The 26,035-nt window shown below is 37.4% G+C and overlaps 1 protein-coding gene across 5 annotated transcripts in view; it reads right to left on the bottom strand.

Moving 5' to 3' along the window:
* LOC117233329 (protein unc-13 homolog B-like) overlaps nt 1-26,035 on the bottom strand; it is a 378,435-nt gene that overhangs the window by 345,076 nt on the left and 7,324 nt on the right. For all 5 annotated transcript variants that reach the window (XM_033493523.1, XM_033493525.1, XM_033493524.1 and 2 more), the window contains exons 2-3: nt 6,367-6,396; nt 345-447 (exon numbers count right to left, since the gene is read on the bottom strand). In XM_033493523.1, the coding sequence (XP_033349414.1) occupies nt 345-447; nt 6,367-6,396 (133 nt within the window). The remainder of the gene's footprint in view (nt 1-344; nt 448-6,366; nt 6,397-26,035) is intronic.

The raw sequence follows: 26,035 nt of genomic DNA, 5'->3' as shown, positions 1-26,035 counted from the left end.
TACATAAAGAAGTAGCAAAGACCGCTTCTATCGATCTACCATTGATTTATACGCTTTAAGACAATTCACGCGCTGTTATATGCACAAATCTAAATAATATCCAGACATTTACGAGCGATAGACTACAACAGATGGCGAACTTGGAACATCGGTGAACTGCAAATTCGAAATTGAAACGGTCCGTCCCTTTCGTCCGTTTCATCCCTATGCTTTTATCTATTCGAAGGGGGAAATCGTGGAAAACATTGGATACCGAGGGACGATATTCACCGGGGTTCTATCGTAAATTCAGCAGACCTACCGACCTTTCTTCTTAATAAATACGTTCGCAGACATGTACTTACAAAAGAAAATCTTGCTCCCAGCATGGATTGGCCCCTTTCACCGTGACTGTCGTCGACTTCACATTCTGCAGCTTCAGTGTTACGTAGGAGTTGAATTGTTCCGCTGAAATCGTGGTTGATCGAATCTGAATCGGGTCCGAGAAAATTCAAGCGGTTTGTTTTCCCTTGAACGAGCGGGGCGCAACGATCACGGCCAGGCCAGGGTTATGCGATTTCGATTGATCGTGCAGAGAAAGACACACAATGCAGCTCGTAAAAGAAATCTGTCTCGCAGGAAATGGAAATGTTGACGTTGATAAATAGACAAGGGCCAGCCGCAGAGAGGAACGGCCGGCATCAAGGTATCGCGTCGCGCCGACCAAAAATTATTTACGATCGGATAAACTGGGATTTATTCCGTCCATCCAATAAATTAAATTTCGCTCGAACAAGCTACGTTACGCTTTACCGTCGCGTCCTGGAACGTCGACTCGCGTAGGTCGAAGCAGTACGTCGAGATAAAAAATTAATTATTGAAATTCTCCAGCGGGCATCTTGATACGAACGGAATATACACGACGCGTGTATAAATGTTTAGGATTGATTGTTTCTAGAGAATCTCGTCTAAATTGTTTAATCGCGTTTGTGCATTTATACTGGATTGGCTACTAAGGGATTGTAGATTTTGTCAATACCAGCTAATGACAAAATCCGCAATCACTTAGTTGTCTACCCAATATTTGATTAAGCGCGTATGAAAGTTTGCTTTCTGACAAGGAATAATGTTGCTGTTTCGGAAGCTTAATTTTGTATTAATCTAAGTGTAAAAGGTCGTAGATACATAGTTCGAGACACTTTCGTCGAAAGGAAGGAACGAAATTGGCCGAGTTGTTCGCTAATCGTCCGTTCATTCCCTTGTATCCGTTCTTGCTCGTTAATATCAAAAGATCCGACGCTTGATTAGAGAAACGGTCACGAAATTACATTCTTTTCGCATCCTCTGAGCATGCCAGATAGAGAACGGATTCGCGAGTGCTTTAATTAAAAAAAATCTTTTAATTACCGCAACTGGACGTCGCGCGTTTATATTTCAAACACGAGCGCGCGACTGGAAAAATAATAAAATATTTCCGCGCCGGCGAGGACTTTCATCCAGTCGGGAAACGAAAAATCGCAGTTAGCTTCGTAACGAATATCCGAAACATCGTTATATTTCTGTCGCGTACCTTCTCGTCATGGGACAATTAAAGCGTCATTTATGGAAATTACCGAAACACTTTCAAGTGTTTCGTTTCAAGATTCGTGAAAATGTTCAACAGGCACTCAACGCAAACAATTTTTACGCACGTATCGTGTGCGTCATATGAAAGTTTCTAAAATTCATTAACGCTATAACGAGAGCGACTATGGTAATTATATTATATCGATAAAATTGTATATGTATGGAGCTTACAAAACATCTATTACGAACATACGTTTACCAGAAGATTAGTACACAACACGAATATCTTAAAATATGAAAATCATTAAAGAAGAATATAAGTCAGATCATTTTACATTTTATCCGAAAAATATTGTACAAGAAATTAAGTACTCTGGAAGCCTCGAAAAAATTACTCGAAGGAATTTATTATTGAAAAAGACGCGCGATTTTTCAAAAAAAAAAAAAATTCACGAAGTTATAGATGGCAAAAGGTTTAACTTCGCTTAAATCCTTTTTAACTCCCGCTACGATTTTTTCGAACGATCTAATACTTTCGTGAGTTACTTTACATATAATTAAATAAATACAAACGATTATCCTTCGTGACGAGGTTTTCTCGATAAGCTGTCAAAGCTTAACCCGTCTAACAACCCATGGCGACTGTGAACATCCGTAAGTCGATGTCGAATCGATAAGAAAAGATCAGAGGCACGCAGATACATAGAATCGTAACATTCTCTCGAAGGAAGCCCGATCGTTTCTCAATTTACCAAAGATACGGATAGTCTTTCGACCCATCTGCGTGCCTGGAAAACGGCGCAGACGAACCGTAAAGCTCTATAAGCTTCCGACTCCGTCGTCTGTGCACGAGTATATATTCCGGCTGCAAGCTCTCGATAACTCGTGAAAAAAATCCGTTTTACGATATTCGATGCGTGTTTCAACTACACTGACTAGATATTTTGCTACTACGTGCAACGAAATTGTTCCTGCCGACTGAAGTTTGTATCACAGCGATCGAATCAACGAAGCCACGCACGGATCGATACTTAGAATTGACGAATTAATTGGTCCAAAAACGCTCGAGATTTAATTATTATTATCGAGAATTAAAAATTATACGACCGTGTAGAAAAAAAAATGAACGAACTGAAAGACAATGTGATAAACGAGGTTAGTATATGGATCGTCTAGATAAAAAATTGAAATTATTATCAAAATAATTGAAACATTCTACTAATTTATATTAATTAATTGATAGAATGAAAAATTTCTTCGAATAGTGAGATTGCGTATAGAGATAGAGAGAAATAGATGGAATTTCGATGTCGATCTGCAATTCCCTTGCTTACGATACTGCTTGTGTAGCAATATATTTTTATTGATTCATAAAGCGAGACAATTTCCATTATCGATGAATATTTAATTACGGTTAATGTAATTGCCGTAAAACGAGTTATTAATAACAACAACGGAGGCTGTCGTTTAAGTGGGACACACGAGCGCAAGCCTGAGCCGTTTTGCATAATTGAAATTCTTGTTGGTGTCTTATTTCATCTGAAATGATCGCATTTCCAGCGATACACCAGGAAGAACGTTTCACTCTGATTTGCATGATATATTACCTGTTATCAGAATCTTCTAAACAATTCCTCGTTCACGTGTTCATACATCGAAGTGAACGCGAGGTTACTTCGATACAAAAAGCTCTTGCATTCGTTTATTTAAGTACGTGCATACATTAGCGATATTAGCATAGCTTCAGATCGTTCTCATCGCTGCAGCCGGATTTGCCCGACTATTTAAAAATTCAATCGACGACTTTAATATTCAATAACTAGAATCAAATTTTCAAACTAACTAGAATTAACTAAAGTTATATATATACGAATCGACATTAACTATTTGGCGATATTAATAGTGGAAATGTACAAAATAGCCGACCTGAAGGAGAACTCGGAGCAATGAGCTTGTAAGAGCTGAGAAGTAAATTTAGCGAGTTTAGTCAATGGCAAGATGAACATAAAAAGATTTTCTTGGAATCTCGAAGTCTGATGTCAAACCATTCAGATAAAAGAAACAAGATTCGAATGGCTGTAGATTAGCGCAAATGTGTTTAAAGATATTGAATAAAGACAGGAATTTACAAAACGAGACACGGATAACTTCTTCGTTGAGATATAAGATGTGCTATATAGATAATTGTAAATTCACAAGATATACAATAAGCAATTAAAGTGTGTAATAAATGAATTATAGAAATTCTAAGGATTTACAGCTCACGAAGTACCAAGATTCACTTAGCTGGAGAATCTGTTTAACGCTGCAAGCCATATACGCTACTTATCGCCTGATGCTCTGGTATTAGTGATTATACGACACCATAGACTACAGAGCGTCTATCGTTTAAAGTCGTTCAAAGTTCAATCTGTTGGCCCTACTTGCCACACGATGCCGGAATCCACTTACTCCAGGAAACCACATAGCATCGCGTACCGCTTGACTCAAAAATGTCCACCTAACACCAGGAACCGTATAGTGCCAGGATTTACTTATACAACGAGATTATCAAAACATCTTGGTTTCACAGGTAATTTCCGTAAGGCCCATTTATCGTCTATGGCAGCGATCACGAGTCTTAGGATCAATTTGGACCCAGAGCCTCATTTAAGTATGTGACTGTTCGAATTCAGAATTATTATCGCTTTAAAGATCCTCAGAGCTGGCAGAAGCAAATTCTGCGACAAAGTTATTTATGGAATCGAAATTTTTGGCGCTAGGTGAGCTCTCAGGTCAAGTGAATTCTATAATATAACCAAACGAATTCTACCACGAACTTGCAAGAATCATTAAACAGATTGCAAAAACCAGCAGCCTCGAAAAGCTACATAGTTCCAAAAAATATAAAAATCTTGGTTAAACGAACTCTATGGCTAAAAATGGACCTTTCGTGTGACTGAACCCTGGAATTAAGCGGTTCTTCGGATTAAGAGAACTCTTGTGGCAATAGGACTGCGGAATCAGGTAGTCCCTTGGGATACAGAAACCTTGGCTCCAAGTTACTCGTGGAATGTCAAGTGAATTCTGATAGTAAAGGTTCAGATATGTACATCTGTGGTTCTGAAATCTTGGTAACTTTGTTATTGCCATGTTGTTTAAGCTAAATTATGCTAGAGCCTCAGCAAACAATATATCATGAAAATATAAATGAGTTTATGTAACAGAATCGTTGTTATGTCTCGTCAGAAGTGTGTGAAACAAAATAAACTGACAATCGACGCAGTACCTGTCTAACGATAGAAATTGGTCACACTGAAACGTTAACTCTGATAACACTCCGTGCAGGCCTCTCTTGCGCAATTTAATTTACCGACTAATAATATTAGAAAATTAACAATTAGTAACTTGAGACTTTGATAATTTTATAACTTTAAGCGATTTGCAAGTTAACTGTAAAATTTACTTTTAGAATTTTATACGTTTTATTATCAGCCTTGTTACTGTTGTGCAAGACAATTCATCGTGACCTGTACAATTTTTCCAATAGTAATAATCCAATTTTGCAAGAGAACTCCACAATTAAAATTATCTATAAACGTTGCGTTTCTATACACAACATTATCTACATGAAAAACAATGATTCTACTAGTCTCAGGCTATATGCGGTAATACACGTAACCCAACGTAAAAAGACGCGCGATATGAATGCGAAGTTACTCAAAGTCTCGAGGCTTTTGCCTATAACTAGCGAGAGAATGCTATGAAACACGAGAGCCGGTAAACTGGCTAGACGTAACAGGAAATTACTACGATTTGAAAAGTTTAAACGCATTAACAGTATATATGTGCAAAGATCGCTGTTGTTCCTGGAAATTGTCTCGCTTTAAATAACGCCGCGACACGACAAAAATCACGATCATTTATGACTAGCAATAAGATGGTCGCTTTAAAATAAAGAATAAATTCTACGCCCGGTATAAACCGTTTCACTGTGATATCGCGAATTCGTGACATTCTCAAACAGAAAATGGAACGATTTAGGACGATGAATAACAAATTTTTGCATATTTCCAATGTCGTTCTCGAGTATTTTCAGCAAATCGCGTAACACCAACAAATCCTTTATGATACACATCTCTATCGTTAACGATTCTAATAATTCGTTCGAAACGTTTCCCTGCAACATTAGGTTTGTCGCGAACCGAGTCGTTTTTGCGAACAAACGATACTAATGAACGAATGCAGCTATCGAAGAAATATCAAGGACACGTTCCTTCACGAAACACGTAGAGAGCGATTTAAGTTTTCGATCTAAGTAGAACTAAGTCGGTCGGTAGTTACGAGGCATCTGATCGTTTAATGTAACTGGAGTCTTCGCGAGGATTGGAGCATAGCTTATTTGCATGTTCGAAAACAAACTGAGGCAAACATCGGTAAAAATAAAAGGGAAGATTTCGAAAAATTGGCAGTCGCGTAACGTCGCGTTGTCGCGAAGGATCTGCACGCCGGTACCGCGGAAAAATTATTTCGGCATGAACAGAACATCGCGATATTCCGGTTGAGGAATCGCATAACCTTTAGCTTGGAACCGTTCCAATCAGAGTGCAACAAATTTTGCTCGAACCTTAAAACTAGAGCGTGAGTAAAGACTTCATTTCGCGAATAGTATCGCTTCTATCTCAATTTTCGAAACAATCGTCCCACGGTGAACGTTGATCGCTTGTAATTTGCATGTACCTATTTGCGCCACGCTCGTGCAAGTCTTTAAGGCTCATTTTAGAACAACTTCAAGTTTGGATCCCAATTAGACTCTTCTTCCCGTTTTCATAGGATACAAACCTTCCTCGCAGACGAACCGCGCCTTCTTCACTGCAACAGAAAACGAGAAAATAGGTCATAAATCAAAGGTACCGATTGATTCCGAATGATTGTTTACGCGATACCGGTAAAAGATAATATTAACAGTTCTCGTGGGTCGCTTAATTTCGCTGAATCAACGTATCAACTGTGTGAGCGTGCGAGCATGTGCATAAATGGAATTAAAGCACGCTGGTTCGATTAAAAGCATACGTAAATATGCACGCAGCTGGACGTTCGGAATAATTAAAACGAAAGTAGGTTGTTCCACTTATTTGTCTTAACGTAAGCGAGTCAATGGTTAATTTCATTCTACCCTAAGGCCAAGATCATTCGACGAAGATAGGAAACGACACTCCTTGAAAACAGTACATATACGTTTCTACGAGGACTTTTGTGTCATTTTATGATCATTTCGAATTCATTGCCTACCAATTTTTTTACCTATGCTTAATTAATGTATTAAATTAAATAATAATTAATTTAGCTTAGAAAAGAACATCGTTGTTACTCTACATTATCGTAAAATACTGATCATACAAACAATTTTATTATAACTAAACTTATAGTAGAAGAAGATGTCGTAGAATCAATGTAATAACTCGGGAAGTATCTAATCCTCTTTTACGCACAGAATCATCAGTAATTACAAGACTGACTCTCGTCGAATTCGAAGCAGATATTTATCTTCTTACCGTAACGTCAAATCGAATTGCATACTGCTTTTTTCGAATTACAGAATATGTCCACTCCGACAAGTTCGTGCATAAAAAGAACAGAGTAGAGCTGGTCATCAGTCGATACGTCGAACCACTAAGATTTCATCAAATTATACTTTTTGTCGTGACAAATTAATATAATATGAATTTATGTTCGACGATTATTTAATTTGTAGGACAAACGATACTAAATGTACGAAATCTTCAGAACTCTATTCTTCAAATTAATCCTGCATTTATACTTTCTAACTGAAACGCTGGAACGCCATTGCATCTTTGGATCTTCGATTCCATGGAAACCCGTTGGAAAGCTCGGCTTGGTCACAAAAATAGGCAGCCACTTTTAAATGCATCCCGAAGACACATATACGCGGAAATTGAAGCCGGTGGCTGGTGAATTCGATTTCGACGTTCCACGATTTTCCATTGAGCATCCGCTATCTATGAATAAATCAATTCGCCGCAATTCACGTGTGACACTTCAACGACAATGAGCCTGCCTTGAAACGGCTTCCATATATGCATTTACCGAACGCGTAGACAGATAGGGCTGTGCACACTTGTACAATTGCACACACGCACGTCCAAACGTTATTAGATCTGAATATTCGAAAACGAGAAGAGAATTCAATTTCTTCCGGAGAAAAGCGTCGGTAATGATATTATAAAACCCGTATTTGACCGATTGATCTTACATCGAACGGTTGAAAGAGAAGCAGCGTTGTCCGACTAACTAGCTGATGACGTCGTGTGGAAATGATCGAAAGATTCATGATGAAAATAATATGCGGTTTATAACAGAGTAACAGTGTGTTTGTGAAAGTATGAATATTGAAATATACAATGGTGAGTTTATTCGATCAATACAATTCAGTTGTATATGTAATTGTTTTTATTATTGAGAGATGAACAATGAAACGCATTTTGTATATCACATTGCAGAAGAGAGAAAGAAAAAAATATGAAAAAGAAATTTATATAAAATATGAATATTGATATCTATTTACGACGATATCAAAGATGACATTTGAAAATATTACACTAAATATTATCGTATTCAAACTAATTACCTGTAATTGATTATAAGAAAAATTCTATTCTCATCTTTGCAATAATATACCTAGACTTTATGTCACTGTTATGCGTTATGTGATATATGTAGACTTTAAAAATACGTTTCTTACACGTATCTTGAAACGCTGTAAGTATGGATAAAAGAGCTTGTAAATTTGTATAGTATATTGAGTATTAATCAAGAATTATATTAAATTGATTGTATATTATCTAAAATACGATGAATCGTGTAATACATAACTAGATATAACAAGAACATTAAATTTAGGCTCACAAAAACAGCTATCGTTCCAGATTATATAATCAATCTTATCCAACGACCAATTCTAACAAATACAGTTTCACTAGATCGTAAAAGTTTCCTGCAGATGTTTGAGTGCTTTGTACTTCGACATCAAAGCTATCAAAATTACTTTTTTACGTAGCAGCGCATTCTATTATAGCATTTAAATCGGCACTCAGAATACAGCGGAGACAATACCGTGAAAGACTTATTATCGTGCTTCTTGGAATCTCAAAAATAATTAATTCTCTACGTCATAACGAGCTTCAGAAAAGGAATTTCCTTGTTCGAGTAGATATTTGAGTACCGTTCGCTCGAATGCGATAATTGCTGCTGAGTTTCTGCTCCTCTGCTGTTTTTAGTATGCATAGAATTGGCTGCTGGTGTGTGATATACTTTTTATTTCGCGTTACTTTTTTCCATGATATGTATATATATTGCTGTTAATTATAGATCTGGTATTTGACGATTAATGGATCTCAATTTCGAATATCGTTATATTATGGCAACACATATCCTTTTCCTTTTAGTTGAAAATTAATTATACATATATTTTCCCAGAATTACCCAGTCGTTAATATAATGGCCAATTACTATTTATAATTCATTTACGACACTATCAATGTTGATTTATGGCGAAAGTGATCTCTGATTGAACTCTAAAGAACACCTACACAAAAGCCTACGCTCTATACTAACATCGATGTTATCTAGGCACATATATAGTTTCGTGTTCTTCTCACTAGCAACATTGTATGCATACCACATACAGTAGGCGTAAAACTTCGAATTCCTGGCTTCTCTACCTACCTGTTGAAAATTAGCTACAAATAAGATAGAAAGCTAAAACGTAATAGTCGCCGAACAACACAACCAACTCTTGCTTTAAGATTATCGAGATTATATTACGTGTACTATACTCGAAACAACTAACTTTACAAGCTGAATCTTTAACTACCACGCTTGACGTTCAATCATGGTGACATCGCTCCATCTTTCGAATCGATCCATAAAAATCTAATATTTTAAGTTATATTATTAGATATCGTGTTGCTGTATATGTGTTAGTCATCGAAATGATATTTCAAACAAATTCTACGGTACAAATAATGTGTTTTTGATGGAAATACATAAATTAGAGTTTCGACTGGAAACCCGTAGAACTGAACACGAGAACACAGCGTTGCATCGATAGGAAGCTATTTCTACATTGTTGTTTCACCGTACAACATATTGAACAGTAGCAGCACCGCGCCGCGCCACCCCGATTGGACTTAATCAGATTCAGAGAGACGTCTAGATCAAACAATCCAGATATTATTCACGCGTAGATTATAATATCGATTGGAATTACACCCAATTGTTATGGACTAAAAACACCGTATATGCGAAGTTTCTAACTCTTTCATTACCTATCGTCGATATAAACGGAGTTAAACTCAAAATTAAAAACCGGGGATCTTTTATTACGAATAATAAAGCTACTTGAATTTAGAGTCCACTAGAGTATCATAAATTATAAGCAATATCTTTTAAATTTCGTTTAAAAGAGGACATCAATGATTTACTCCACGATATGAAGAGTCGAAAAATAACTTTTGGGAAGATTATTGAGCTGATATGGAATTAATTTTCCTGACACGGATTAAGTACTAAATGGCCCATATAATTATAAAAAAAATCCTAGAATAAATATATAATTTATTGACCTTTTTATATATAATCGTCCTTGCACAATCCCTCTAGACATTTCATCAATGATGGTGGAAACATTTGTGGTAATCGAACAATGCACTTTGTATACATAGCGTGACTCTCTTTTATCTTCTAATCTTTATTTCGTGGATTATTATTTCTAAATGAAATCTTCTCGCTCCTTCCCCCCTCCCCCTATCAAATACAATAAAACAGATGAAAGATCGAGTGTTTGCAAACTTCTCGAATGTAAATAAGGATTCAAGTATATAGATAACGTTGTACCGACGCTAATCTTTTTTTAACGGTCCTAATGAAAAGGTCACGAAGTGACCCGTATACGTATCCTGACTCGCGCAAGCTTATGAGGCTGACGTGCCGTGGGTTCGTGCTCCTTTCCGTAAGTGTGCGTGCTCATCGGCGAACAGAGGCAAGATTTTAACGAACCAACGGAGATTTAAAGCAATGACCTGTACTAATAAATGCCAGACAATGAGCTGGAACCTATACGAACGAATAACTGGCCTAAGGTTAACTGCAAGACACAAGAATGGCTTCACCAAAGTTGCTGTAGTATACACGCAAGCGTCGTTAGTCGCGTACACAGCCACGCGACGTGTAATCCGAACTGTCCGTAGGACGATAATCAGCCGCATTTATTCTGTCATGCGAAAAAGTGTTCTTGTTAACGCTTCGCGAGCAGGGAATGGATTCTTTTACCATTCCAGGGGTGAAAAAGCTCGCTACCCAGAAACATCGATTGCGCGATTGTTTCGGTGTGTATACAGGGTGGTTGGTAACTGGTGGTATAAGCTGAAAGGGGTGATTCTACGCGAAAAAAGAAGTCGAAAATATAGAATAAAAATTTTTTTTTAATTTTTTTAAAATTTTTCCATCGAGACAACGATCTACAGTGAGATCCGTTATAACGTACCGCACGCGTACCGAGCGAAAATTCAAAGTCGATTTTCTCGAAAACAAAGCCTCAAACGAAAAACTTTTATTCTATATTTTCGACTTCTTTTTTCGCGTAGAATCACCCCCTTTCCGCTTGTACCACCAGTTACCAACCACCCTGTATAATATACTGGGTGTTTATAAAAACGACTTGTAAGATGAAATATACAGAAGCTTATGAAGGTATTTAAATATTTGTAGACATTTTCTGTGAATGTATCGTTTGCGTTATAGGAGACTGAATTGGCATAATTATATTGATAAAATTGGAACCGGATCTGAAAATATATGTGTATAAAAAAGACGAGATATTTAAATACAAGTATTATATTTTGCAGAGGTTACAAAAACACTGAGCAGCCACGCATTTACAATGTTAATAAGTCTCGGTATTCAATGGGATCGCGTTTAACGTTTATCGTATGTTTTCTGTAAATGTTTACGCTTTTAAATGTCCAATAAATATCGTAAATATCGGTCAAGTGAACTGAATACAGGACATTCTGTAGCTCCTTTTGTTCTCTAGGAGTAAACGAGAAAGTTGGATTAGGCTTGCATTAAAATTTTAAATATAGTAGAAATTGTATTTGAAACTTAACGTAAACAGATACAATTTAGATGTCTGTTACAACTACTTGTGTGAATACAATTTCTCAACTTACTTGCTCAAAGATGAACCTCGATACACCTACATATACACCGCAAATAGGAAAAACAGACAACAACGATGAGACTCATCGTATTTCTATCTTGATATTTCTAGGACAGATTTGCAGATATTTTGTGACACAAAGAAATTATTATATCTTTATAAATAATCGTTTACCAACCCTTTGATATCTCATTTACACCAACTCCCACTTACTTTTGACGGCAACCTGCATATGGAGAAGATCGTAACTTTGAAAGATGGAAGCCGTTTGATAAGAAAATTGCTTCTGTAGCGATAGAACGATCGAAACAGGTGCAGTTGCGGTTTCACACGGTTCATTAATGTAACGTCATACACACATTTTAGCAAAAAGATTTGAATCAGGGAAGAATCTTGATACTAATTTTTCCACGTTAACACAATTGTCAGGAGAAGTTACACGTAATATTCTCTTTAGCTAACGTAACAGGTCAAATGGGACGCACGAAAGTGTTACGATTCCGGGAAATCATAATTTCCCAAGCGCATGAAAGCACGGAGTTGACGATGGAGGTTCCATTCGGCTCGTATCGATTCGTTTCTAGTATTAAATTTTTTAACGTTAAACATGTATGCAGAGGCCGTTTCAGGAAAGAACGCACGCACGTAAAGCGACAAAGAGAAAAAAAGGTTAGCATATTCGCTTAAGCGCAAATTAACTAAGTTTTATTTCGCTAGTTTCGTAATTTGCCCTGTATTGTTGATGTTCCGTTTTCTTCTCTCATTTCTTTTTTTTTTTTTTTTTTTCGTTCCAAAGTTTAGCGAAAAACATACGATTTTTCAGCCCATCAATAATTCAACAGCTTACGGTTAACTGATACCAAACGTATGAGTGAAACGAAAACAATATCGATTTAAAAGCGGAAAATATAAACGAAATATCGTTGCGTTAGCTATTACAGTGCATGAAAATTCATACATGTTGCGGAAATCTTGGTAAAGCAACAGCGATGACCTCGCGGGAAAATAATAATTTAAAACAGTCGGTGCATACTCGAGCTACTGTCACTACTACGCATTCAAAGTTCGTGACCAGCGGACACCGGGTACAACCAACAGGTGCATATCACTTAATTATCTTTTCTTTCCAAATTAATTACTTTGGACCACTTAAAAATACCGTCCTTCCCCGTACACGATGTCATTTGATATCTACACAGGTTGGCGTCTAGCCAGATGCAATTGAAATCCAATATGCAATACCAAAAGCACGAAAAAAAAAAGTCCCGTTAGTACTAAACCGAGTCTGAAATCACGAAATCGGGCAGAATCGCTACGCAAATCAAACGATACTTAAATATTCATACGTAATTTCAGAATTATTTATAGAAGAAATGTAACTAGTGGGAACGTATTTAATACCCTGGCACTGTAATATCAAAGAAACGGTACGGAAGTGAAATAAAATGCAAATATTCTAATAGGAGAATTTTAATCAAAAATTTTTAATCAAAGTATTTCGGAGTGTCGCGAAGTTTGTCTGGGTTCAAATTCATATTATTATATTCTTCGGTTCTTTGTTTCTAGAGTTTTAAGCTTGATAGTCCAGTCTCTTGGCAGATATAAATAACAAATAATATAAAAAATTAATTGAACCAGAAAACTGAAAGAGTAATGGAAATCGACGTACGAGTGACTATCGCAGATTTTTAACGTACGCCTGTTACTTTTATCGTGAAATGTATCATTATCAGATAGAACTAATATATATATATGTCGATTATTTAGAGAAAATAATCGCAGCTACGAATCATCATGACATGCACAAAGAGCACTCTCTTTAATCGAGGACGCGGATTATTATTCTTGGACAAATTAGAAGTTGCCGAGTTGGTTAATTGTGGGAGTTCATTTGCAAAGATTGATGGAGTTTTTGTTTACAAATCGTATCTTCATACATACTCTGTGTGGGTAAAGCAAAGTTTGTAAGTAGACTTGTTTGCTTATGCTAGATTGGATGACTTCCAGAGCATTGACCAGTCTGCCCAACGGAGAAAACAATAGCATAGTGAAACGGGAAAACCCATTCAGAACTGTGGACTTGGTTTAATTCATGATTAGTAAAATAGTGTCGACTATGAATAATCAATTCCATTAATAGAAACTCGAATGCGGTAAAGTCTAAAATAAATGAAGTACCTTAGTAGCTTTATACACCAAACTCACTATTCTATTAAAATCATTCTATGTTATACATCTTTGATCTAATTCGGTATTTTATAAAATTTGATTATAACAAATCGAACATTCGATTTAACCTTCACCTCCGCCTCTTGCTATAAAGAAATATCGATACCTGATTGCATTATTATGTCATTCTTTTATCTACACACCTTTCATAAATATTCGTTTGTTATTCGAAATAACAGAGATATTTGAAATAAAAAAACATCGATGGAACACCTCGTATGTTTATGCCCACGGTACTTGACAGATTGAGTATTTAAAATATATATTCCAGCGAACCAACGAAAGAGATATCACAAGAGCTGTTGGTTCACATTCCTTTCTTTCATTCTTCCTCTTTCCTTTCTTTCTTTTATTTTTTTTTTTCTTTTAAAGTTGCTCGTCACTTTGATGTAAAGTTCTGTATAAAAACTATAGCCGACCCGTCAAAGAAGCTTAGCCACCGTCTAGTTTCTAGAAAGCTGATACGAGAGTAACGTAGACAAAGCGAAAGTGTTGCCGAAACGTCATAAACTAAAATGCACGACGGTTCTAGGTTGGCACGAAGGAGGTAAGAGAAGGATAGCGGCGGAGAGAGAGTAAATGATGCTCGAGAAGCGACAAAATTCTATGGAAAATGTGCGCGAAGCTATATACTATCTCTTCGCGTACGAAGTTGCGCGTGATGTCTTTTACCTTCGAACAACTCGAGACAATAGGCTTCTACGTATGAATACCAGACGAGAAGTTCTTGTCGATGTTCTCGTCGACATTGTGCCGCACTCGCGTGTTCCATTGTATCCGTTCTTCAGCGAACACACGTGCGAAGGCTGCTCGTGTGTGCGCGCACCTGTACCAAGTTAATGGGATACTTTCAACCCCATACTTTTTCCCCGTGTCGCGCGTCTCAATGCTGCGAAAACGCAACGCTCGTGAACGATGAAAACGCGCTGGGTCGACGATGAGAGGCCACGGTATAACCCGGCTGTTATTTATAACTCAGTTATATTAAAGATAATATTTATGTGACGTGTAAATCCGATACGTTATCGCGGCTTATCACAGGATCGTGAAAGATTCACGGATGGGATGATGTCTGCGTCGAAAGTAACCCCGTCACATCGTATCAGCTCGGTTGAAAATGTTGAACCGTGTTCGTCGAGGATCTGCATCATGGCGAGAATAAACCCCGGGAATAAGCATTCAACCTGGCGAACGATGAGAAGACGATGTTGTGTCTGGAATGCCGTCTTTATTCTCGCAAACAAATTTTGAATTCATACGCTGAAATCGTTTCGATCCATAAAAGATACTACGTGATTATATTTCTGTACAAAGAGAACATATCAACCGTTGAGCAGGGCATTGTGACAAATAAGAGTTAACGTATCTTGGCATACTTTTTGTTGATATTTTGTGTATTGGATTAAGATTCGCCTATCGGGTAATGAGAATAAGATGATGCGTGGTTGGAAGAAGTATCTGATAGGGGAGACAGGCACTTTTTGCTCCATCCCAGCGAATTATCGTCGAGGGAGAGACAAACACGATACGGTATTTTATCGATTTCATCGCGTAATTGTACAATAAACACGTTTTCCTCGTATCTTTCGCTACCAGGATACTACTCATACATACAACATAAAATGAAATTTACTAATAATATCGATTCTCAAGAGTGTGAAGAATAACACTCGTCGTTTTCACGTGTAAAAATCCTAACGTATATACGCTTGTAGACTTAAAATATAGAAATACAATTCAAGAGAAATAAATAAAACCAAGTAAGGAAAAATATAAATCTTTTTGAAACTCGTCGTCTTCCCGACTCTTAAGAAGGGTACGTGTGCTCGTTCAAAATGGTCGGGTAGTTTTCAAAAACCTGTACGCAGAGTTGAACGGCTTTCCTCTTGCAAAGGAATTCTTCTTCGAATGTCTGCTGAACTGTCGTCTTTTCTCTCTCTCTCTCACTCTCACACTCTGGCCGACAATAAAAGACTCACGGAACGTCTCTGCAGAAACATTCCATACTTTTGCTATCTGGTTTCTATTTCAATAGAAATGTTATTCGCGCGTTCTCTCCGATAAGCAAAGCCGGCCGAAGGTATGGAATAAACGTGGAAACGTCTGGCATTTTGAAACGAGGCTACGGGCTACGGCTACCATGTTCATTACAAAGAGCTGGATGCAAGGAAGAAAAAGGGATTCACGAATGGAATGAGAACGACGAAAGGGAGGAAGAATCATCTGGCAAAGACTCCTTATTAGATGTCTGCAATACGTAAGTCCGTAAGCGTACGAGCGCTTTGTCGTTGTTTCCTTATGAAACGGCGTCTTTCCGCAGTCGCATGACACCGAGGATTACAATGGAGTCGCATGTGCCAGGCGTACCAACAATTTCGCTGAATCGCTCCGCAGTTGGCTATGCGCGTACACGATCCTCCTGTATCGGTACATGCACGAAAAACATATAAAACGATCCCAACTAAAAGGTTAATGAGGCGATATCGAAGGAAGATAAAGGCCGTGGTCTGATTAGATAAACCATTGATTTTCAACAGAACCAATTTAAACGAAAGCCGACAAATTCTAGAGACGTTAAAAATTACTATGAGCATATATATATATATCACCCGAACCAATTACAAATGTAATTATTCAAAAAACTAAGAAAGCAGATGTTTCTCCAAATATCTTAGAACAATTCGAATTTACCTTTCAGTATTCCCCTTTTATTATTTATTTATTAATTAATATCATTTATTCACATTTTTCGATCAGAATTAATTCACCTTTATTGATCGGAAAGATCTCGGAATATTCGTGGAAAGGAGGAAACGAGAAATTGTAACAGGCTTTAACGAAAAGAAAGCAGAGTGGTATTAATTAATAAGTTTGTTAAGCCTGACGCAAGCTTTGCACAAACGTGATTGACCCTAAAATTTTCTTACGTCGTCAGACACGGGTGAAGCAGCAGAGATTCATCGTAATTATGGAATCTCTAATGAGACATTAGAGACAAATCAAAGGAGTGTTCGTTCCGCACGGAACCAATTAATTACTTCACTTTCGAACTTATGTGCGCCGCTAATAATCTTAGCATGATTTCTGTGGCGACTCGTCATCGATAAAGCTATCGGCAAGCATTAATTAGCGCGCTTAATAAGTACAATCAATAATATAATTCGGTCATTACAACCTGAACGGATTAATCGTGAAATTAATTACCCATACATGATCGTCTCGAATCGAACATCAAACCAAGCGCATTGCTGATACTATATGTTGAAAATGGTATCTAGATGATCTTCGACGTAACACTGTACGTGCTATACGTATACAGGCAATCGATAATTTCGATGCTTTATATGTTTTCCCTTTTCCTTCGTTTCACGTTTCGATAAGTCAAATATGAAAAATAAAATTCACCTTGTACAACAATTAAACTCCTTAGTTTGCATTTCGTAATATTTTTACGTAACGCAAGTCCGTTATAGAATACCCGTCTCCTTCGTGTGAAAACATGCAATCGCTGTCAATATACTGAAACGATATTTCTTACGTAACATTGTGATTTGCATAATGTGGTGCAAGCGTATAAATGACATGTATACAAAGCGCGTGTATCCCATAAGTCGTCAGGGCTGATAAGAAAATAGATAATAAAAGGAAACACGTGTCATCGTAAATTTTCAATGAAATTCGCGTACAAAAAGGCTTTGTGAAAAAGAAAAAAAGAAATTCCATTCATTGCTTCGAAAACTAGAGGAACAATCAATTGCTATAAATCCGATTCAATGGCGTTCTAAATGTCCCAGACACGACGTATGAAAAAGATAAGATAACTGTATTTGCGATTATGGTTTTTCTACAAACACCCTTAAGTGAACATATGGCTTTATTGATGCGACATACATATTTTAAGAAACAATGGTAATTACGTATTTAGAAAAACAACGCGTTCTCGATTTCGATGATCGTTAAATATGTTAAAGAAATCAACACTTTGAACATGCTTTTCCTATGCACGTACGTATACGAATCTCCTAGCTTTTCAGAGATTCGCAAAAAAACGGCACCACTACGATACACTCTGCTTACAATTGTGCGTTCGTCATGGCATATGCGTCAGCATTGATTGTCAGTCGCTTTAAGGTGAAATTTCCACCGTGCTTTCGACGCACGCGTCTACGTTAAAAGCTTAAACCCAAATCACACGTATGCGTCGAACGCATTCGTATCGTTACAATCTGCATACGCTGGAGAAGCGCCCTTTTGTTTTCACGCGACTCGAGTTTAATGAGTGGCCGAATAAAATAACATCAAACCTAAACCTAATTCTTATCTTTTGTTTGTAGTTTATGTAAACGGAAATTGGAGGAGGCAGAAAATCTGCCGGCTATGCTTGTGGCTGTGGCACGGATAGGCACGTGTGGACGAAATTCACCGTATTAGTACCGACAGCTTTCGCGAATATCTCGAAAAGTAGGAGAGTCTGGTGGTAACATGTGCAGGAAAAAGTTGTTCGAATACGTTGAGTTTCACGATGTATTTAAAGATCCTCGAAGTCGAGAATACGTCGACTTTCTAAATAATTATGGGAACAATAAATCCTCGTGAAATAAACCCAAGGACCTTAGAAAGTTTGCTAATTTTTCTATTAGAGTTAAACATAAAATAAGACTAGAATGTATGATTTACCAAATGAAACATTGAAAGAATTACTTGTGTAATGTGCTTTCTGGCGAACTTTATGTTTAGAACAACAATACCAAATAATATGCCCCGTCCAAAGTGAATCGAACGAATTCCCAAGATCGTGGATATGATGTCTTATTCCCTTTTACCCTAAGGATTCCTAAAGCCCCTTGAAAACCAATAAAACTCGCCGGTTTCATTCCTCGATAAAATCAGACAGTTTGATACCCTCGAATGGGATTCTAATTTATTCAGGATTCAGCGTCTAATAGTTACGGGCGGCTTCTGTACTTTGTAGATCTAAAACTGCTTTATAAACATCAAGTTTTTATTAATACTGCATGATACTTTGCTAATACTTGAAAATCCAGATATTGTATTTATTATTTCATCGTTAAACTAATATTTCCTCTAAAAAAATGTAACATATATATGTATTACGTATATTTGATATACAGGGTGGTTGGCAACTGATGGTACAAGCGGAAAGGGGGTGATTCTACGCGAAAAAAGAAGTCGAAAATATAGAATAAAAGTTTTTCGTTTGAGGCTTTGTTTTCGAGAAAATCGACTTTGAATTTTCGCTCGGTACGCGTGCACTTTATCACGTTTCGTTATAACGGATCTCACTGTAGATTTTTAAAAAAATTAAAAAAGAAAATTAAAAAGAAAAAATTTTTATTCTATATTCAATCAACCCCTTTCCGCTTGTACCATCAGTTACCAACCACCCTGTATATACAGGGCGTTAAAGAAAAGAGTTCGTTACTTGGACTAGTGGACACCGAGAAGAGTAAAAGGTTCTAATCCCATGCTAAATAAAAGACATCTCTGGCCGTTTAAACCGTTTAAACAATGTCTTCGTTCTTCGGCAATGCAACGTTGGACCGTTTGCTATTTCTAAACTATGTCACGCATCCTTTAAACTCTAAACAGTCGTATCATCGATAACTCATAGCTCGGCGACTTCGAATCGCCAGTTATCGACTTTCCAAACATTCACTCAAGCACCCTACCGTGGCAGGGTCCTTATTGAACCCTCGGACCAGCTATAAATTATGGTGAGGCTAAATAGCGCCGAGCTATCTGCTATTACATGCATGTATATCGTCCCAAAGAGCGTTGCCGCTAACACTCATGTACACACAGCGATATGTATAATTTAACCTATTTTTTTTTTTATTTTAAATTACATCTTGAAACACTCGAGTGATACAAAATTACAAAATGAAAAATCAATGGACCAGAACTGTTCAGTTTTTTCCTTCGCTAAGTAGCTACGCGAACAGTATAAAACCTGATATCTTTGCGCTCCTTCTTCGTTCATTTCGAAAGAGAGGTAAATCAAGACCGACTTTTATCCGTCTTCATCCTACCGTAAAATCTGATATCTCGTATGCGAAACTTTACGATTTTATGCGAACTGACGAGAAACCGCGTTCGAACCTGTAATCGATAAATACTCTCTTGTTGAGTTCGACTATCGATAATGCGCATAGCGAGAAAATAAAACGCTTTTTATTGCAATAATAAATTGTCCGTGAAGGAGAAGTTTTCAGTGGTTTTTCACGCTTTCGTTAATATCGGCCACTAGCCTCGTAAACTAAACCAAATCGATATCACGAACTCGACTGTGCATCGCGTGAAAGACAGCACCCTGCGATATTAAAAATTCATCGTGTTTAAAACAACACGCGATTCAAACAAACACGATTTCTCAAAGTGAAAGCATTCGATCAAGAAGTTACGACGCAATTTTAATTCTCTTACAGAATGTTTAATTTTTAACTAAATTCATCAAGAATGATCGAGTAATGCTCCCATTTAATTTACATCAACGAGACGTTTCCTTCCTCTTTCTTTATTCAAATATCAACCTACGAACAGCGACGAAAGAGGATTACTAAGTAGGTTGAACTTAGACTTTACAGAAATCATTTCATGCACTTTAATGCACTTTTTCCAAGAAGAATAAAAATTTCACCTTAACGGTAAATAAATATTATGAAGATCCCAAGTGTCTAGCGGATATCGTGCTAATAACCTGTGGTTTATTACTGTACGACAATTATGCAACTGCTTGAGCAAGCAGATCACCCGTTAATAAATAGTTGTACAAAAATACGATTTAGCTCTTTCTACCTTTATTCGTTAATCAATGTTCTTCTTTTCTAATAAAATTATGCAATTGGTGATTAGAAGAAGAATTGCAATTAAAGTAAAGAAACTAAAAATGAGCGTAGCAATGGAAACGTAATTGTAGAAAATTCCATTCATAGCCGCATATTCAGATTATCGATAATAGGATTGCTATAGAATAATTAATTCAGTGTGAAATGTAAATACGTCAGAATTTGTCAGAAAGCGAATATGCGTTAATACTAAAACAGTCACTGAATATTTCAGAACACGTTATATTCTAAAGGAGCCTTAAACATCGTAAGATTTCCGCAACTATGAATGATTAACAAGTATAATCTCTAGTTTCCTATAACAACGAATTACGATTGATTATTAACAAATTTGCAATCATAATTAAGGGTACCGAGAAAATTTTTTAATTTATTAAAATTCAACCAACTACCATGCTTAAGCATAGCGAGATCGATCGTTTCTTTCGTAAAGCTTTCAACCTGGTTAACCAATGATCCATACAGCCTTCTACGACGATAAAGAGAAGGTGGGTGGTATTTTAAGGAGAACGATCTCATAATTAAATACCTTTCATCTTATAAAAACAAGCGTTCAATTTCGCGCGTACTATTACACGTACGATCGAAAAAATTTTCCCGGTCGGCTGAAAATCTCGGCCAAAGCCTTGTCCTCGATCGACGATAATAGGATTAAAGCGCGTGGTAAGAAAGAACGCGGAGTAAAATTGGAAAAGAAAAAGCAAAACGAAAGAAGAGAGGGTGAACAGCGGTTCCCTTTGAATCCGGCCAATTGGCCATCCGCCTAAATAATTTATATCGTGCAGTACATTTACGTGGAAGAGGCCGGTAATGAGCGACCCCGTCGGCTCTGCACTTAACGGAGTTTCGCTCTCCTGTCCGATAATTCGTTCGATAATATTGTTTTCGCGCGTAATTAACTCCCTGGCTAGCACGTGAACCGGCCTCCGCACCGTCTTCTCTCCTGAAATTCTCGGTTGCTCCAGCTGCTCCATAAAACCAATAACCATCACAACATAGTTACTCGCGTATAACACGACCGCACGAAAATCGTGCAACGTTACCGGCAGATCTCGTGTCGTCAGCAGAAAGGAAAAGAGATACACGCGAGCCAATGATGACGCGGGTACATGTTGCGAAATTAGGGGAATAAAGATGGTTGATTGGCGCTGCTGATACGTATAACTATAAAGAAACCGCTATTACGTCTCTACGTCTCCTTTCCTATGTTATATCGACATCTTTGAAAATCTTATATCTGAGGGAAGTCGACAAACAATTTTAAGAAACTCGTCTCTCCTTTGGTTTTAACAGATGGGTAACGTCTTAATAAAAATATCCAGCGCTAATTAAAAAAACGTCATGAATCAATGACGTTTTTACGACACGATTAATCTGGTCTTGAGCAATCTCCTGTACACTTTCATTTAACTTATAGATTGTTAATAATACTCTGCTCGAGATAATTAAATGATCGGCATTATAGACGATTCAATGATCAAACAAATATCTATAAATTCTGTAGGTTTGATGGATTGACTTTAAAAAAATAATTCAACAAAATCCAGAAACAGGGAACGTAGATGTAAAAGTTAAAGTAACGGGAGAAATGGCCAAATCAAGTGAAAGTAGTCAAGATTCTCCAATTATTTCAAGTAGTACGTATTATTTCAATTGTTAACCCTTAACCTACGACTACGGGCATAGCCCGTAGTACGATGATCGGGCCAAACGTAAATATCACGGGCATGGCCCGTAGTAGATGATCGGATCAAACGTAAATATTACGGGCATAGACCGTAGTATGATGATCGGGCCGAATATAATATACAGGATGGCTGGTAACTGGTGGTACAAGCGGAAAGGGGGTGATTCTACGCGAAAAAAGAAGTCGAAAATATAGAATAAAAATTTTTTTTTAATTTCTTTTTTAATTTTTTTAAAAATCTACAGTGAGATCCGTTATAACGAGACGTGATAAAGTGCACGCGTACCGAGCGAAAATTCAAAGTCGATTTTCTCGAAAACAAAGCCTCAAACGAAAAATTTTTATTCTATGTTTTCGACTTCTTTTTTCTCGTTTGTTTACGTTCAGCTTGTTTACGTTTTCGGCCCAAAATTCTCGAACGTAAATCGTAGGTTAAGGGGTTAAATAGTTTCAACCTGTGTGCGTACAAGTAATTTTATTGCTTATACTATACGATGCTAATTTATGCTACGCTATGACATAATATTTACGCATTTTTCAATAACATCATCGGAGCATACCGGGTACGTGCAAGTAATAATGGCTCACCTCTGAAATTTCCTTTCAACCTTGCTGATTTCTGCACGTCACGGATTTTCTCCGTTTATCGGAAATAAATAGAACGAGAGAATAGTCGGACAAGAAAGAAAAGATAGATGATGGAAAACGTACCAGGGAAAGAAAGAAAGAAAGAGGAGATAGAATTCATAGCCCGCTGTCTGGCGACAGTCAAGCTATTGCTTTTCCCCTTTCCTACAAACCCCTGGTTTTCCACCCAACGCATCGTTCTCGGAGTTCAAAGCACCCCATTTATAATGACGATGCCCGTATCCTTAACCAAGGACGATCCTTCCTGCGGCTAGAAACTCCCACAGGATCCTCATATTGGATTCCTACCCTCTCCACTTCAAAACCTCACGATACCTAGTTATCTTGCTCTGAACGTCGGAAAATGGAGATGGATTGCATCGCTTGCAGGTGCATGACCGACTAATACGTATATAATGATTTATAAGTTATCGGAGTCGATCTGAATGAGTTCGTAGGTAAAGAGTAGATTCACAGGAAACTAACTGACTAACGACCCATAATTCCTATGATGAAGTACTTATATTCCCGTGTTCCGTATACATGATCCATGTTTCGCAAAGTATAGATAATATCATTTAATATCACTTGCACAATCTCATCTGTTCAGTTTTGCTGATGGAATACTCTTCAAAAAGGTATTAAATAAGATAAAATATTTAATCAGAAGAAACGTACGCTTCTAATTAGATTTATCGAAGCGTCGATTTGAAATCATAAATATGCTTAGGCATATTTGATATTTATCAAAACTTCGCTTGCGTATTATTGTGCATGTATGCCGGAAAGAAAATGTAGGAAAGTTCTTCCCTTTGTTTCTGATTTCCTTCTTTTTCTTTTTTTTTCTTCTTGATGTTCAATGATATTACACTATATGGGATATATGACACCATATCCTCATATGTTGTCGATGCGTAATGGGGTTGGTTCGTCGGTTAGGATTGTTGGAAACTGTTTGCGCAATTGTAATCTGTAACTTGCTCAGCGTGGTTTTAACTGTCGCTTCCTGGGATGGCGCCCAGGTAATGCATATTTATGACGTAGATTAAAGTCCGTTTTGCGTGCGACTTCTGTCTACCGAAGAAAAATGTCCCCGACACGAAAGAACCTGGCCACCCTGTTGTCGTTAACGCGTATTCATAGCTAAAGAATTACACTCATAAAAATTTCATCGTATTATTTGTGACGAGGGACGGTTCGTAAAATTCATTTTCATCGCTACGCGATGGGTACAGGGTACAGTTGCGTTCCTTTAACTTTACGTGTATACAGACAAAATTACTTTCATTTTAATAGTACTAAAACTACACAGGATTCCCAATTTTTATGATTAGATGGATGTAATATATCAAAAGTATAAATTAATAGTTTCACGTACTGTATCTACGAAATGAAATTAGTTCAAATAGCTCTCGTCTGTGGACAGAACAATGTGTGTCCAAAAAAAAGGTAACTTTTTAAAGCTGTCAGTATCATTTTGAAGATTATATTTAAACACATACATATTAATATTTCGTAAGTGTTACGACCGTTCGCGGAGAGACGCGGTCGCGAGGAAAACGCGTCAGCGAGAGGCGTAAATTCTCGCTACGATTCGGTGAATCGACGCCGCGAAGTAGTCGTTCCCCTGTTTCGGTTAAGATAACAGAGGTGGTTAAATGAATATGAGCAGAGTAAGTTATATTTCACCGTTTATTCCAACAACTTATAACGAAGGCAGTTACGCTGGTGCGTATGTACGAGATGAGTGAATGACTGATCTACGGGTGTGTATACCCGGTTAAAGGATGTTGACCGTTCGAAGGATGTAAAATCAGTACTGTCTTGGGAGACGATGCTGTCTCGGAGGAAAGCTAAGGATGGGTGTGTCTAGCGCACGGGACCATCGGATTTGTTGGTGACGATTTTAGTTAGGAGAATGAGGGAATAGGCTTCGTTGTTAATTGGTTAAACGAAGGGTCTTAACCGCCCTCGAGAGAAAATGGTTAGTGGGAGGAAAGTTGCAGCGTACGTGAGAAAAACTAACTTTCCCTTGTCAAGCCGCGGTAGACAATAGTCTTTAGAAATTCTTCGGAAACAGACGTTTGTTTGGTTTGAAGGACCTTTACTAGGAAATCTATGAGATTTATGGAAGATACTTGAAACTATTGAGGGTACGCAGTGAGTATCCGAAGATATCTAGTTGCCATCTTGCCCGCGGTGTGTGGCCTGGGCTAGGTAGAGTGTTACGCGACGTAACAGTAAGCATCAAACATAGACATACGAGTCTATCAATTAACAATCGAAATAATTTAATGTACCGTTTAATGTAAATTACCGTGAATTTTGGCGAGAATCCTTCTATTCTTAGAAAAAGCAAATACGAATTCTCTGATTTGGTTGATTACTCGCTGCTATATTCGAGACTCCAAAATCCAATATAAGCTTCGCTACGAAAACACTCCGTAACAGAAATATAAAGGCATTCCGCAAAATAGATTTTCAGAAATTTATTCATTTATCGTTTGACTATTCGCAATATTTTTGCAACTATGGTCAGTATTTGAATCAACGTATTGGTGCTCCCATTAATGAACAGATTAATTAGCGAACAGAACACTCCGCGAATATACACATTTGAAAATGTCATCGATGGAGATCTGGCGTGCTGGAAAAAATAGGAATTTCCAAATTTCATCGATTTACCTGTCCTACCTACGTAGTATTAACTGGCGCTCGATTTAGAGCGCATACCTTTTCGGGCTATCCTGATACATGGACGTTGCGTCGGGGCACCAAAGTGGAGACACAAAGTGGCAAGTTAGATCAAAGCGTTCCTAAAGTTCATTCCGGACGAGTCCACAATGTAGGTATCGTTGATGC

Source organism: Bombus vosnesenskii, unplaced genomic scaffold (genome assembly GCF_011952255.1).
Source record: "Bombus vosnesenskii isolate JDL3184/JDL3185 unplaced genomic scaffold, Bvos_JDL3184-5_v1.1 scf7180000013295, whole genome shotgun sequence".
In the NCBI taxonomy this organism is placed as follows: Eukaryota; Metazoa; Arthropoda; class Insecta; order Hymenoptera; family Apidae; genus Bombus; species Bombus vosnesenskii.
This window is presented reverse-complemented; position numbering and strand designations above follow the sequence as displayed.